At 46.9% G+C, this 17,545-nt stretch overlaps 1 protein-coding gene across 1 annotated transcript; it reads right to left on the reverse strand.

Annotated features, from left to right (window-relative positions):
• Positions 1–251: 251 nt before the first annotated feature.
• On the reverse strand, positions 252–14,169 carry cgasa (cyclic GMP-AMP synthase a). Its single transcript, XM_078541936.1, has 5 exons — positions 13,307–14,169; positions 5,945–6,164; positions 4,802–5,071; positions 4,190–4,289; positions 252–743 (listed from the first exon to the last, which is right to left on the reverse strand). Exons 1-5 carry the CDS (start codon positions 14,156–14,158, stop codon positions 395–397), a joined length of 1,791 nt encoding a protein of 596 aa, XP_078398062.1. The 5' UTR covers positions 14,159–14,169; the 3' UTR covers positions 252–394.
• Between the last annotated feature and the right edge of the window lie 3,376 nt (positions 14,170–17,545).

Raw genomic sequence — 17,545 nt, forward strand, 5'->3', positions numbered from 1 at the left:
TATGACCTCTGGTTACCAACCCATTTGTCAGTCCCTACCTCCTCAATCAAAAGCCTTTATGATTTTGAACATTGCTATTAAACCTCCCCATAATCTATTCTGTTCTAATGAGAATAATCCCAGTTTCTCCGATCTCTCCACATAACTGAATTCCCTCATCGCTTATACTATTCTTGTAAATCCACTCTGCACACTCCCCAAGGCCTTTCTAAGATTCAGTACAATTCTCCAACCGTAGAGTAACCAGTGATTTACAAATGTTTAGCATAACTTCCTTGCATTTGTACTCTATTCCTCATTAATTTGGATCCTGGATGCTTGTTTTATTAGAACAACCTTCTCAAAATCTCTTTCCACCTATATTTCTCTCAAACTGAATCAGAGGTGACTGCAGTTAGTTGGGCCTTGAGAAGATTGGAAAGTCTTTGTTTCTCTCGGTTTCAATCAGACGCAGCAGTGCTTCTCTACATTTTGAATCAAATAAACGAGGTTGGAAGAGATTGTAAGTGGGGATGAAGAAATGAGGAAGGTTGGTGGCCTGAAGATGTTTAACGAAGTCATCCAACAGCTGAAGAAAGCAGATATCAAGGTCTTCAAAGGTCCACATTTCATCTTTGGGTCTTTTCACACATGCATGGAGCAGAGTTGTTTTTGCATGGTATGAGCAGACGCTCGCCAGTATGCGAGGATTCTTGCCCTTCAGTTTTTGGATGAGGTTTTTCAAAAGCTTCAGACAGGACTTCCTGTGAAAAAGACAGCAGTTTCAGTCTACACTGCTTTCTTCTGTTCAACTTTCTGCCCATCTTACCCGACACATGGGGACAAGTGCCAATGGCCCTCTTACCCCTCAACCAACCCACCATTTTTCGTGGATCAGCCTAGGCAGAGAGGATCAACTGGATCACTCAGCCGTATGGAGGGTCAAAGATGAGGCCCCTCATGCCCGTGTCTGCACTCAGTGGAGCAAGAGAATTGGATAATAACCTGAGCCAGCAATCCTAGTGTTTTACTCCGCACCAGCCCGGGCCACGGAGCCCAATTATGGCATCCCATTGCTGCTCTGGCAGACATCAACTAATTCAATTAAATCAAATCTGGGAGCTTTTGGTGCTTGTGACTCAGTACTTTAAGCTGGCAAGGAGACTAAGTAGGCAGTGTGGCATCGATTCTTACATACCAGTCTGTACCAAGATAGCTGATCTCAGCAGGTGCTGCAACCTAGAGGGAACAAATGTCACCCTGAAATCCTGTTTGTCATCACTACCAATGATCCATATGGGTATAAGCTCATGTTGAATAAGTAAAGGATCAGAATAGGCTATTGTATTCACCCGGTTGAAGATCCTACTGGCACTTGCATAATCAGAACACGCGTGGGTGTGGTATGTCTGAAACTATACCTCAGTATCAGTCAGTGCCACTACAACAACAAACTGCATTTATATAGCATCTTTAATATAATAAAATGTCCCACGGTGCTTCACAGGAGCATAATGAAACAAAATTTGACATCAAGTCATATAAGAAAATACTAAGACAGGTAGCCAAAAGCTTGGTCAAAGCGGTGGGTTTTAAGGAGGGTCTTAATGGAGGATAGAAAGACAGAGAGGTTTAGGGAGAGAATTTGAGAGCTTTAGGGCCTTGGCAGCTGAAGGCTTGGCTGCCAGTGGTAAAGTATTGAAAATCAAGGATGAGTAAGAGGCCAGAATTGGACATCTACACAGGTCGTCACAGCTTGGGACCAAGCTAAAAATTCATGCTCCCAGTTTAGAGCCTCACCCGATGGGAGTCTTTATCGAGACACTCTCCTCTCTTCCCTGATCTGGCCTCCTGGTTAAATGAATTTGGAAAACCTTCCTTCAACTCTTTCATGAGTGTAACTTTCAAATTGTGTTTGAAAGGGAGAAACATAAAAAAGCTACTAATATTCCAGATTCAGATAAAGCTGACTTCAATGGAGAAGACAGAGACTGTCCACAATAAACTAGGCAAATATGTTAATAGATAAAATGACAGAAGATCAGTGGGACATGTTCAAAAAAGAATTCAATATGACATAGAATCAGTTTATCTCCCTTAGGGGCAAGAGCTCTATTTGCCAAAAAAACCATGGACAACTAAAGAGATAAAAGACAACATAAAACTAAAAAGGCACACTGAAATGCAAATTGGAAATATACGAAGAACAGCCAAGGGTGACAAAACAGATAGCAAGAACTACAAAAAGAGATTAGGAATAGAAACTTGCAAGGGATTTCAAAATCAACGCACAATTTTTACCATTATACTACAAAAATGAGTGGTCCGGAGCAATGCGAACCCCTTGCAGATTGATAATGGTGATGTGCCATTGTCAACAAAATGGTGGACATATTGAATAATTACTTTGAGTCAGTATTTAGAATGGAGAAAGAGGTCAGCATGCCAGAAATCCCAAGGAAACTAATAAGGGACAGGGATTCACCAAAATTAGCATAAACAAAACAACAGTAATGAAGAAAATAATGGTATAAAGAGTGAGTAGGTGAGAAAATTGCAGGTACACCAACTAGAATCTTCCAAGTTCTCTTGATTTAGGAACCCTTTTAGGGTGGAAAATTGCACGTTATTTCGCTATTTTAAAAAGGTGGAAAAAGGAAAACCAGGGAATTATAGGTAAGTTTGTATCCCATCTGTTGTTGGGAAATTGCTAGAGTCTAATTAAGGATAGGGTGACTGAACACCTTGAAAATTTTTCACTGATCAGAGGGAGTCAGCATAGTTTTGTAAAAGGTAGTTCATGCCTGACAAACCTGATTCAATCTTTTTGACCAAGTGACTAAAGTAATGAACAGGGGAATGTCTCTGGGTGTTATTTATATCAACTTCCAGAAGGCATTTAATATCGTTCCTCATAAGAGACTATTAGCTAAAGTTAAAGCTCACGGAATTGAAGACAAATGACTGACCTGATTAGGAAATTGCCTGTGCAGCAGAAAACAAGAGTTAATGGGCATGTATGTACTTTAATTGGCATGATGTGACTAGTGGTGTCCCGTAAGGATCTCTGTTGGAACCTCAACTATTCACTCTATTTATTAATGACTTTAATTATGCGATAGAAAGCCACATATCCAATTTGCCAATGACACAAAGATAGGCAGCATTATAAGCAGTGTAGATGGAAGTATAACATTACAAAGAGATATTGATAGATTAAGTGAATGGGGAACACTGTAGCAAATTGATTTCAACATAGGCAATGTAAGGACCCGAAAAGGATAGAACAGGGCACTTTCTAAATAGCTAAAAGAAAGAAACACTGGAGGTCCAAAGAGACTTGCAGGTCTGGGTACATAGATAATTAAAATGTCATGAGTGGGTAGAGATAGAAATGCTAATGGAGTGCTGGCCTTTACAGCTAGAGCACTAGAACACAGGGAAATAGATGTCATGCTTCAGCTATACAAAGCTCTGGTTAGATCGCTACTGGGGCACTGTGAGCCACATCTTAGGAAGGATATATTAACTATGGAAGGAATAAAGCCTAGTTTTACTAGAATGATGCCTGAACTCCAACGGTTGAGTTACAAGGAGGGATTCCACAAGGTAGGGTTGTATTCCCCAGAATTTAGAAGGTTATGGGGTGATATGATCGAAGTTTTCAAGATATTAAGCAGAATAGAAAGGCTAAATAGAAATTGTTTTTGCTGGTTGGGGCTTCTAGGACTAGGGTGCGTATAAAGTCAGATTTCACAGGATTGAAATTAGGAGACACTTCTATGCACAAAAGGGTGACAGAATTTTGGGATACTCTTCTGCAAATGGCAATTGCTGCTGGATCCATTGTTAATTTAAAATCTGAGATTGATAGATTTTTATGATCGAAAGGTATTAAGGAGCATGAGGCAATGGAGTTAGGCACACAGATGAGCCATGGTTTCACTGAATGGTGGAAGAGGTTCAAGATACAAAACAGCCTACTCCTGTTCCTGTTCTCCTGGCTGACACTAATTGACAAACCTCCAACATGTTTTAATAAGGTCTCCTACCCCATCATTAACAGTGGGAAGAAGAATTTCATGGGGTTGTGTAAAGCACATTATCGGCTAACATCATCACATTCAAGTTACTGAGTACAGAGAGAGAAAGCAAGTAGATGGGAGCAGACCAAAGTTTACAGGGTACAGCGATAGGAAACAAGTCTAACCTGCAACATTTAGGTGATCCATTCTCACAGCAGGTCTTTAAGTTGCCATGGTTCAGGAGCATCTTCTTCTCAATGTGTGAGAATGAAATCCGCCACATTTCTGCAATGATTAAAATATAGTCAAAAGCTCAGGTTCAGATCAAAAAGTGGTATTAGCTGTACTACTCACGCCATTCCTGTTCCACCAGCCATTTCCTTGAAGTCTGGTGTTGTAGATTCCAGTATAAGGCTTTGTGCAGTACTCCTTGGACAGAGCTCTGGCTATGACAACTCCTGCTATGTTTACACAATGAGGTGTAATGACACTCCAGCATGCTCTTACAAAAGACATATCCAGATCCACAACTCTTTTGTTTTGACTGGTTTGGCTGGCATCACTTGTGGGATGAGGTTCCATGGGGCACCTCCCAATAACTTTGTCAGAATTTCAGTGGAAACCTTATTTATATACCTAATGGTTTCTGGTGAAGTTACAGCAGGGAGTATGAGAAGATCTGAGGAAACTTTCCCCCTTAAACACTTAACCTTTTGTACACATAAACACAGAAAATGTCACCCTATTGTGGATATGACCATTTAGTTTAAAATGAGATGGGTGTAACAGGTAAATACCTTTATGTGATTGATTTCGTGTTCCTTGTGTCACATCAAGTGGCTGCTTTGGCACGAGGTAAAAAGGCTCCATTCTGAAATCCTTCCTGACCTTCTTTCCTAACCAATCTTCAATCTTCAGACCGTCCGCGGTGCTACCTGGCCAGCTCTGTGAATGAACCTCCAGAGCTAAAACCATGTCCAGCGAGATCGCCCCATGTTCCTTGTCCTCAATCTGAAGCGTTACAGCAGGACTTCCTGGCTTTTTCCTTTCCACTTTTATATTGTATCCTAACAAAAATGGGTTTAAGGAATTAAGTTGTGTAACCCCTGTGGAGTTCTGTAGGCAATAACTGAATAATCTGAGAGTAAAGGAGTTAGGCCATTAGCATGAAACATTTATTGACATTCAAGGTTTCTCCTCCACAGTGAATTGCTACTTGTCAACAGGAGGAAGCCGGAGATGACATGACTACTGGTGGCTGTGGTCATTAACTTTAAGGAAAATAATAATAGGACATCGTTCAGCCCCTCAAACCTGCTCCACCATCCAATTAGATTACGGTTGATCTGCACACCTCAACTCCATTTACCCACCTCTGATCCATATTCTTTGACCCTTGTACCCAACAATAATTTTTCAATCTCATTCTTGAAGACCTCAATTGACCCCTAACATCCACAGTCTTTTTGGGGAGAGAGAGTTCCAGATTTCCACCACCCTTTGTATGACTCTAGTGTGTGTGTGGCACAAAAATGGTTGAAATCTAAACCAGCCGGCCAATACCGAACTGTACAGAGTAGGAAGATCCATGGCACAGTCCCTCAATGTGTGACGAGTTATCAGATCCCAGCCAGGTTTGTAGAGTGGGCACAGCAATGTTCCCGAACACGAATAAAGTCAATAAGGTATCCACACATGACTGGTATCCAGTTACCCACGCCAACATGTCAGGTAAGGACAGGATTGGTCTCTCCTGTGGTCTCACCTAGAAAAGCCTACCAAGAGCCATCATCTCTTTGATGAAATGTGATGGAGGAAAGCCAGGGTGACGTCAGAAGGTAATAGGAAGAGGAACAGAAGCACATTGATCCAAATACTGTGCAGAAACCACTCTGCAGTGGAGTAATATGTAAATTACATGACCACAACCTCATACCAACCTGACAGAGCTTTTGCTGCTTCTCTTATGAGTTTCCTGAGGTGACAAATCATTTCTTCAGCTGACAGTGTTCCATCATAAACAAACTGACTGAGTGGGTTGGTACCTGGATTTCTCTTAAATGCTACTTGATAGAAAGCACCTTCAGAATCCACTTCCATAAAATCGATTCTTTTAACAGGGACGGTGATCATTATGTCAAATTCATTTGGTTCTGAAATCTGCAAAGACCAGAAATAAAATGCTGAAATGAAGCAGATCTCATGACAAGCCGATTGTCTCCCCAAACTAGCACCATGCACCCCACTGGCGTCAGTATTCAACCAATTATCTTCTGCCACGTCCACATCCTCCAACATGATCCCACCACCAAATACATCCTGTCTTCCCTTCTCCAGTTGCAGAATGATTTGGCCATCTAGGACTGAGATAGGAAGAAATTTCTTCACTGTGGGTTGTGAATCTTTAGAATTCTCTACCCCAGAGAGCTATGAAGGGCCACTAGGGATGGGCAATAAATGCTGGCCCAGCCAGCGAAGCCCACATCCCATGAATGAATTTTTAAAAAAAGAATGCTCAGTCATCAAGTATGTTCAAGGTTGAGATTGACAAGTTTTTGGACACCAATGGAATCAAGGGATAGGACAGGGAAGTGGAGTTGACATAGAAGTTCAGCATGACCTTAGAGAATGGCTCAGGTTCAAGGGGTTTTATTGCCTACTCTAACTCTTATTTCTTATGCTTATATGAAAGATAGCAATCTCTTTGTAACAGTCTAGTCAAGTGTTCTATTGCCCCTACCACCTGCTTTCCCCGGCATCTACCCATGAGATGAGGATATGGAATGTCAATCCTTCAGATCTTTCCACACCACCATTCTGAATGCCAGAAACTCCAACTAATTGCACATCCTCCAACCTTAAAGGTGTCTCCCACTCCTTGGGGTGAAGGGAGGATTCTGCTTCCCTTGGGCAGGAGTGAGGTCTCCTTTCCTCAGGTTCTCACAGCATTTTGTGTAACATGCAGAAATTTTAATGTTGTGTGCTTCTATGTCTGAGCTGTATGGGAGGAAGCTGCACCCTACCTCCAGGGTATTTAGTGATGGCTGTTGATACAGGAATCTCATTATACCCGGGCTTAGCAGGTATGACTGTACATGGTGTACAAATGCTATGCATCAAGACTACAGTAGGTATCCTTGGTCTCTGTCCTGGGGAAAAGCCCGCTTTTCGGGGTGAATTCTAGCTCTCTTGCCACAAAGCTGCCATTTTATAACAATTCTCTCATGGATTAATAATATAAGGTTCATTGGTCAGAGACCAATCATTTAGTATATTCAAGAATGAGGAGGATAAATTCTTGGGCACAATGGAAATTAAGGGCTATGGGGATTGGGCACTAGGGGAATTGGGGATATGGGGATTGGACACTGGGGGAATTAGGGGATATGGGGATTGAGCACTAGGGGAATTAGAGGATATGGGGATTGGGCACTAGGGAAATTAGGGGATATGGGGATTGAGCACTAGGGGAATTAGGGGATATGGGGATTGAGCACTAGGGGAATTAGGGGATATGGGGATTGGACACTAGGGAAATTAGGGGATATGGGGATTGAACAGGAAAGTAGAGTTGAGGTAGAAGTTCAACCATGATATTATTGAATAGCAGAACAGGCTCGAGGGGCCAAATGGCCTATTCCTGTTTCTATTTCTTATGTCTGTATGTTCTTAATATTACATTCACTTTTGAACTATTGCCAAATGATTCAATTTACTAGAGAACAGATATCAGCTGGAGATGCATAGGGACAGGCGGAGAGTGGGGGGAGAGTGAGAGAGAGAGAGAGAGAGAGGCAAAGAGAGAGAGAGAGACAGGCAGGCAGCGAGATTAAAACATTTGGCGAGGGAGGGAGACAAGTAGAGAGAGAGGGGCGGAGACAGCAGAGAGAAAGAGAAAAAGAAGCAAGGTAGAGGGAGAGAGAGAGAGAAACATTGGGCAGAATCGTCCCAGGTTTGCACGAAGTACAGTAGAAGATGGGTAAACGGGTGTTTTACCCGCCGGCCGCGTTGGTGGGTTTTCACGCCGCATCATTGCAAACCCGCTGCGTTACTTATGCATTCCCGGGGAAAACGCCGTTTCGATGGTGGGCGAGCTGTTATTCGCCTACCACGCCATCACCTCGCAGCTTCATCATGCTAGGCATCACATTTAAAGTACAACACACTCAGTGCTACCAGCTCAGGACTGCAGCAAAGAAGACATGGCCCCGAAAGACAAGATGACTGCAGCCCTCAAGTGCCTTTTGGATGCAATGAAGGCCGCTGTGATGTCATCTACCCCCGCTCTGGCCGCAGGAGGGGCAGCTACATTACCACTCCAGCTTGGTAGTCGATGGCAGTGGTGATCAGTGCCAATGCTGCACAGAAGAGGTTGGCCATCCAATGCAGATAGAGGAAGAATTATCTCATCTGTGCAGCCAGGGTATGGCAACCATCTCATCACTCTAAACTCACACACTCAAGCCCATCACACATTCACTGGCATCTCACTCACTGCCAGCTCAAGGGACATCACCACCCATTCTCACACACACACCTTCACATGTCCATCTGACCTCATCTCCTCTGCAGATTGCCTCCTCAACCCTCACCATCTTGAAGCCACTTGCACAGATCAACATGTGCCCCCCCCCCACACACCCTGGGTTACCCTCCTTCCCCAGTACAGCTCTCGTCCTGAAGCCTCTTCCCTTGCCTGAGGCCACTTCTCCCCCTTTGCCAAGCAAGCCCTAGCCCTGCAGTCGTTGAAAAGTCACCCACCTATGGCTGATCTGGTAGGTAGAGACCTACCTGTGAGCCCCCCTAAAAGTGATGTGGTGCCGTCTGTGAAGCCTGGTGCTGATGACTGCGAGCGCTGACTGAGGCAAGGTAGACAAACAAACCTTGAAGTCCCGAGCAAAGTGCAGCCCGCCAGATGTACCTCATTTATGTGCTGTTGTGAAACATGTTGGCGGGAAGGCAGACAATCCAGCGTGGGGATAGGGGTGAGTCCAGCGGGTTGGCCTTATAATGACATGCTCATGTATTACAATGAGGTTCCCGATGGCAGGAAATGCAGCCCACCATTGTGGGCTGAGTGGACAATCGCTAATTGGTTTCACGCCGTCATGAAACCGATCACGCTATATTGTCCGCTCACGCCACCGAACATGCCAGACGCCAGTGGGCACGGGAAATCCCGGCCATTATCATAGACAGGCAGGCAGAGAAGAAGGAACAGGTGGAGAGAGAGATGCGGACACATAAAGAAAAAGGGAGAGAGAGTGAGAGAGGGGGAGCGGGACACAGAGCGAGAGTGGGCTGATAGGCCTAATCTCATGGGTAAGTGCCAGTGGCACTACGTAAATTTCTCCTTTGGAGAGTTGGAGAGCCAGCGCAGATACAACAGGCCAAAAGACCACTGCCTATGCTGTAACCAATCTGTGATTCCGTGATAACATTTTCAAAATTCACTTTATTTTTTAGGGAAAATCCCACAAGAATCAATAGCCTAGGTCATTAAACAGATAAATTACATATTTCATAATTACAGCCTATTCTCTTTAATTCAAAGTATTTTATTTACTTGAAAAAAATCAAAATATTGGATGATTTGAGGTAATCAATTTAAATAGAACCCAGGAATCGTTTGTTGCACAGCTTTAATTCTAATTCACAGGTAATTCAATTAAAACTCTTTTTATTTAAAGGCATGTAGGACATGATTAATTCCGTGCTTTGCTTCACCAATCGTTGCAAAAGTTACTTTCTGTCATTCTTTCCTATTTGTCTCTATCTCTCTCTTTTTGACTCTAACTGTCCCTCTTTATGTTCTCTGCCCACCCCTGTCACTCAAAGTCTTTGTGTGTCTCTCTTTCCCACCCTGTAACCTTTCTCCTCTCTGTCTGTCCCTGACACACTCTTTCTCTGACTTTCTCCTTTTCTCTGTCTCAACCGTCCCTTTCTCTCTCTCTCTGTCTCCACCTGTCTGTTTCTCCTAACCCTCTCCTTCTCTCTGTCCTCCTCCGTCCCTCTCTTCTGTGTCTGCCTGCCCCCATCTCATGTTGACCAACTGTCCTGTATTTTAAGGGATTGTCCCTTATTTTGACTGTTTGTCCCATGTCCCTTAAGAAATGAATTTGGTCCCATATTTCTAGGACTGCCAGTCGGAGAATGAGCCTGGGAATCTCCTCCTGCCTTTGTCTCTTTGTTTTTTTTTGGGAGCACGTGCACTGGGGCCATTGTCCACTATGGGGTGTTATGATGCCCTTCCCTCTCCCCCACCCGGTCTCACAGTCAAAGTGTCTCTCATTTTATTTCATAAGAGTTGGTCACCCAGCTCGTGCTCTTTCTGTATCCCGGTTCCCCTCTCTCGCTCTCCCTTTCTCTTCCTTTATGTGTCTCCATCTCTCTCTCTCTCTCTCTCCCTTTCTCTCCATCTGTTCCTCTCTCTCTGTCTGCCTCTCTGTGATAAGTTTTCTCTTTCTCCCTCTACCTTGCCTCTATTTCTCTTTCTCTCTGCTGTCTCCCTCCCTCTCTCTCTCTCTCTCTAATTTTCCCCCTCCCTCTCTAAATGTTTCACTCTCGTTGCCTGGCCGGTTCTCTCTCTCTCTCTCTCCCACTCTCTGCCTATCTCTGTGCATCTCTAGCTGATCTCTGTTCTCTAGTAAATAAAACAATTTGGTAATAGTTCAAACGTGAATGTAATGTTAAGAAATAGAAGCAGGAGTAGACCATTCAGCCCCTCGAGCCTGTTCTGCTATTCAATAATATCATGGCTGAACTTCTACCTCAACTCTACTTTCCTGTCCAGTCCCCATATCCCTTCATTCCCATTGTGCCTATGAATCTATCCTTCTCACTCTTGAATGTACTAAATGATGGAGCATCCACCGGCCTCTGGGTTAGAGAAGTCCAAAGATTCACAACCCGCTGATTGAAGAAACTTCTCCTCATCTCAATCCCAAATGGTCGACCTCTTATCCTGAAACTATGACCACTAATCCTAGACTCTCCAGCAAAGGGAAACAGCCTCTCTGCATCTACCCTCATCACGTCCTCTAAGAATTTTTGGTTTCACTGAGATCACCTCTCATCTTCTAAACTCCAGAAAAAAAAAGGTCCATTCTACACAGTCTCTCCTCATAGGACAACTCTCTTATCCCATCAATCAGCCAAGTAAACCCTTGTTTCACCTCCTTTCAGGTGGGTATACCCCTCCCAAGGTAAGGAGACTAAAACTGTTCACAGTACTTCAGCTGTGCTCTCACCGAAGCCCTATCACCAAGACTTCCTTACTTTTATATTCCAATCCGCGTGCAAAAAAGGCTAATATACCATTTCCTTTCTAACTGCTTGCTGTACCTGCAGTGTGTACCATGCGTACATGGACCCCTAAACCTCTCTGCATGCCAACATCTACTACTCTCACCTTTTAAAATAATATCTGCTTTTCCACTCTTCCTACTAAAGTGCATGATTTCACACTTCCTCACATTATATTCCCATCAGCCACCTTCTTGCTCATTTAATCGGTCTATATCCATTTAGAGGCTCTCTGTATTCTCCACATAGCTTACTTTCCCACTCAACTCTATATCATCAGCAAACTTATATATATTGCATCAGTACCCTTATTTAATTCATTCATATAGGTTGTAAATAGCTGAGGCCCAAATACTGATCCTTGCAAAAGCCCACTAGTTACAACCTGCCATCCTGAAAATGACCCACTTATTCCTGCTCCTGTTTTCTATCCATTAACCAATCCTCAAGCTTCAATGTTAACCCCAATCTCATGAACCTTAATCTTGTGTAACAACCCTCTTGCGTTGCATCTTATCAAATGCCTTCTAACAATTCAAATATACTGACTGCATTCATTGGTTCTCCCTTATCTATCCTGCTAGTTACACCATTAAGAAAGTAATAGATTTGTCAAACATGATTTCCCTTTCATAAAACCGTGTTGACAATTAAGAACTTGTCTGTTAGTGGCAGCACTGGCTCAGTTAATAGCATGCTTGTCTCTGAATCACAAGATTCCATCTTTAAGCCCTGCTACAGGGCTTGAGCACAAAAATCAAGGCTGGTGACTGATAGGGTGCTGGAGGTGTCATCTTTTGGATGAGATGTTAAACTGAGGCCCCATCTGCCTGTTCAGGTGGGTGAAAAAGATCCTATGGCACCATTTCGAAGTGGATAGGGGAATTATCCCTCGTGCCCTGGCCAACACTTATCCCTCAATCAACATCACAAAGACAGATTATCTGATCATTCTCAGGTTTCTGTTTGTGGGAACTTGCTGTGCTTCCTGCATTAAAACAGTGACTACACTTCAAAATGACTTCATTGGCTGTAAAGCGCTTTGAGACGTTTGATGATCATGAAAAGCGCGATATAAATGCAAGTCTTTCTTTTTTATATAGTTTCCCAGTCACTCGCAAGCACAGAAATATAAATTTCCTGTCAGTGGATGAAGAGAAAGGAAATGTCAGTATTCTGGCCATTTGATCAGAGCTGAAAAGCTACTGAGATCTCTGCTCGAGGGTAAAGTGGAGGGCAGCAGAAAGAGGCTCGACTGAGGTGTAGTCAGATGACAGACGTCACAGAGCGGTTGCAGATGAGCTACAGTGCATGGGTGAGGATGGCACAGGACAGACGAGTGTGAAAAGCCTGATGATGATGATGGTCATGAAACCATTGCCGATTGTCGTAAAAACCCATCTGGCTCACTAATGTCCTTTAGGGAAGGAAATCTGCTGTCCTTACCTGGTCTGGCCTACATGTGACTCCAAGCCCACAGCAATGTGGTTGACTCCCAAATGCCCTCTGAACAAGGGCAATTAGGGATGGGCAATAAATGCTGGCCTAGCCAGCGATGCCCACATCCCATGAATGAATAAAAAAAATACCATGACAGCGGGTCTCCTGGTAGGAGTAGCTACAAACAGAGAGAGGGAGGGTGACGAGATAAAACATGTACTTGGAAATCCAGAGGGTCTACTGGCTATATCAGGGTTTTTAGCCAACTGTACATTTTGGTATTGCAAGGGTGGTTAGGAAAGCCACCCCTCCCCAAAAGGGTTCAGGGCCAAAATATCTGCCCAAAGGCCAGGCTTTTCAAACAAATCCACGACCAAAGTGTAAACCTGCCAACCCACTTCCTTTTCAGACGACAGGAGAGTGAAATCTGTCACAACACTTGAGAAAATGAAACTAAAAAGTACCAAGTCTGAGGGAGGGAAATATTTGAAAAATAACCGCAAGCACCAAAAGAGGGAATCGGCGATGAGACGATATATATATATATAAAAAAATACCTTCACATTCTCGTAGTAGCTGCCACTCGCTAACTTTGCAATTGCTGCAAAACAGCCGGCAGGATCCTTCTTGATGTAACGCAACAAATGATCCACCACCTCATTGACCTGCTTCGATGCTCGCGATTTCTGGGCCGACCTAATCCGCAGATTTTCAACCACATTCCTCAAGATTTTGTTTAAATTCCGATCTTTCCCACCGCCGGTGTCGCCCAGAGCCCTGCTGGAGCTGGTCCCCTGGTCTCCCGCAGCCCTGCTGGAGCTGGTCCCCTGGTCTCCCGCAGCCCTGCTGGAGCTGGTCCCCTGGTCTCCCGCAGCCCTGCTGGAGCTGGTCCCATTCCTGCTGAAATCGCCCGCAGCCCTGCGGGTGCTGCTCTTCCTGTCGCCCGCAGCCCTGCTCTTGTCACCTGTATCCCTGCTGATACCACCCGCAGCCCTGCTGGAGCCGCCCCCCTGATCTCCCGCAGCCCTCCGGATGCTGCTCCTCTTGTCGCCCAGAGCCCTGCTGGAGCTGGTGCTGGTCCCCTGGTCTCCCGCAGCCCTGCGGGTGCTGCTCTTCCTTTCATTCCCTTTGCAATTGTCATCGCTGCCCCTGCTGGGATCTGCGGGGCTGCTGTGGGAGTCACTGCCTTCAACATAGGGGCAGCTGTTCTGTCGTGGCCGCTCCTTGGAGTCTCTTCCCGGGTGGGCCTTTGGGCTGGCACCAGTAGCCCTGCTGGAGCCCGGGAGCTTGGCAGACAGGCGGTGTCCCGGAGCTGCTGCTGCTGGAGCTGCGCTGTTGAGGTTTGCTGCTGCTCTGCCGGCCCCTCTGGCCCCGGCCCCGGACCCGCTCGTTATCTTCCTCTGGCTCATTACTCGCTCCGAAACTCAAATCTGACTTTACCCGCAATCCTCAAACAACTGCCGGCAGAAGCGAAACTGGATAGTTCCCGCCCAAACCCTAGTGAAATCCCGCCCCACTCACTCCCTGTCCCACTCCTGGTTCAGAACCACCAGGATCAATCTAACTCCTGGATCACACCCAGTAGGATCGCTCCCAACCCGAACCAACTCCAGGTTCACACCCATTCCGCGATCACACCCACCCCACTCCTTGCCCACTCCTGGTTCATACCCGCTCCATGATCATCCCCACTTCCAGACCTTCTCCTGGTTAACACCCACCAGGATCACTCTCATTCCCGAACCCACTCCAGGTTCATACCACCAGAATCACTCCCGCTTCCGGACGCACTCCTGGTTCACACCCACTCCGCTATCACTCCCACTCCCGGACCCAATACTTGTTCACATCCGCTCCCCAATCACTCCCACTCCCGGACAAACTCCTGGTTCACAACGACTCCATGATCACTTCCACTCCTGGACCAAATCCTGGATCACACACACTCTAAGATCACTCCCACTCCCGGACCTCTACGCGTTCACACCCACTCAACAATGACTCCCACTCCTGGTCCCACACCTCACACCTGGTTCACACCCACCAGCATCACTCTCACTTCAGGTCGCACTCCTGGTTCACACCCACCAGGATCACTTACACTCCTGGACCCACCCCTTGTTCACATCCACTCCGCGATCACTCCCAATCCCGGACCCACTCCTGGTTCACACCCAATCCGTGATCCTTCCCAGTCCCGGACCTATTCCTGGTTCACATCCACCAGGATCAATCTCACTTCTGAGCCACTCCTAGTTCACACCCAGCAGGATCACTCTCACTTCCGTATGCACTCCTTGTTCACACCCACTCCGCGATCACTCCCACTTCCAGACACACTCCTGGTTCACACCCACTCCATGACCACTCCCACTCCCAGACACGCTCCTGGTTCATACCCACTCTGTGATCACCCCCACACCCGGACACACTCCTGGTTCACATGCACCAGGATAATGCTCACGCCTGGACCCACTCCTGGTTCACACCCATTCCACAATCACTCCCACTCCCAGACCCAATACTTGTTTACACCCACTCCACGATCACTCCCACTCCCGGACCCACTCCTGGTTCACAACGACTCTGTGATCACTTCCGCTCCTGGACCCAATCCTAGATCACACACACTCTAAGATCAGTCCCACTCCCGGACCTCTCCTGGTTCACACCCACTCAACAATGACTCCACTCCTGGTCCCACACCTCACACCTGGTTCACACGCAACAGCATCCCTCTCACTTCAGGTCGCACTCCTGGTTCAAAGCCACCAGGATCACTCTCACTCCTGGACTGACTCCTGGTTCACACCCACCAGGACCACTTCCACTCCTGGACCCACCACTGGTTCACACCCACTCCACAATCACTCCCACTCCCGGACAAACTCCTGGTTCACAACGACTCCATGATCACTTCCACTCCTGGACCAAATCCTGGATCACACACACTCTAAGATCACTCCCACTCCCGGACCTCTACGCATTCACACCCATTCAACAATGACTCCCACTCCTGGTCCCACACCTCACACCTGGTTCACACCCACCAGCATCACTCTCACTTCAGGTCGCACTCCTGGTTCACACCCACCAGGATCACTTACACTCCTGGACCCAACCCTGGCTCACATCCACTCCGTGATCACTCCCAATCCCGGACCCACTCCTGGTTCACACCCAATCTGCGATCCCTCCCAGTCCCGGACCTACTCCTGGTTCACATCCACCAGGATCAATCTCACTTCTGAGCCACTCCTAGTTCACACCCAGCAGGATCACTCTCACTTCCATATGCACTCCTTGTTCACACCCACTCCGCGATCACTCCCACTCCCAGACACACTCCTGGTTCACAGCCAGCAGGATCACACCCACTCCCGAACCAACTCCTGGTTCACACCCGCTCCGTGATCACCCCCACACCCGTACCCAATCCTGATTCACACCCACGAGGATCAGTCTCATTCCCGAACCCATACCTGGTTCACACCACCAGGATCACTCTCACTCCTGAATCCACTCCTGGTTCACACCCACTCCACGATCGCTCCCACTCCTACTCCCAGACACAATCCTGGTTCACACCCACCAGGATCACTCTCACTCCTGGCCACACTCCTGGTTCACACCCACCAGGATCACTCGCACTCCCTGACCCACTCCTGGTTCACACCCACCAGCATCACTCTCACTCCTGGCCACACTCCTGGTTCACACACACCAGCATCACCCTCACTCCCTGTCCCACTTCTAGTTCACACCCACACCACGATCACTCCAACTCCCCGACACACTCCTGGTTCACACTCAGCAGGATCCCTCCCACTCCCTGACACAATACTGGTTCACATCCAACAGGATCACTCTCACTCCTGGTTCACACCCACTCTACAATCACTACCACTCCTGGACCCACTCCTGGTTCACAGCCAGCAGGATCACACCCAATCCCGAACCAACTCCTCGTTCACACCCACTCCGTGATCACCCCCACTCCCGGACCCACTCCTGATTCACACCCACGAGGATCACTTTCATTCCAGAACCCACTCCTGGTTCACACCACCAGGATCACTCTCACTCCTGAATCCACTCCTGGTTCACACCCACTCCACGATCACTCCCACTCCTACTCCCAGGCACAATCCTGGATCACACCCACCAAGATTACTCACACTCCCTGTCCCACTTCTGGTTCACACCCACCAGCATCACTCTCACTCCCGGACACACACCTAGTTCACACCCACTCCACAATCACACCCACTCCCGTACCCACTCCTGGTTCACACCCACTCCACAATCACTCACACTCCCGTACCCACTCCTGGTTCACACCCACTCCACAATCACTCACACTCCCGTACCCATTCCTGGTTCACACCCACTCCACAATCACTCACACTCCCGTACCCACTCCTGGTTCACACCCACTCCACAATCACTCACACTCCCGTACCCACTCCTGGTTCACACCCACCAACATCACTCACACTCCCGGACCCAATACTGGTTCACACCCACCAACATCACTCCCACTCCTGGACCCAATACTGGTTCACACCCATTCCAAGATCACTCCCACTCCCGGAGTCTCTCCTGGTTCGCACCCAGCAGGGCCACTCCCACTCCCAGACACACTCCTGGTTCACATCCACTGAATCACTCTCGCTCTTGGATCCACTCCTGGTTCACACCCAGAAGGATCAATCTCACTTACGGACGCACTCCTTGTTCACACCCACTCCGCGATCACTCCCACCCCGGGACCTACTTCTGGTTCACAGCCACCA

This window comes from Cetorhinus maximus, chromosome 5, assembly GCF_964194155.1.
Source record: "Cetorhinus maximus chromosome 5, sCetMax3.hap1.1, whole genome shotgun sequence".
Classification (NCBI taxonomy): Eukaryota; Metazoa; Chordata; class Chondrichthyes; order Lamniformes; family Cetorhinidae; genus Cetorhinus; species Cetorhinus maximus.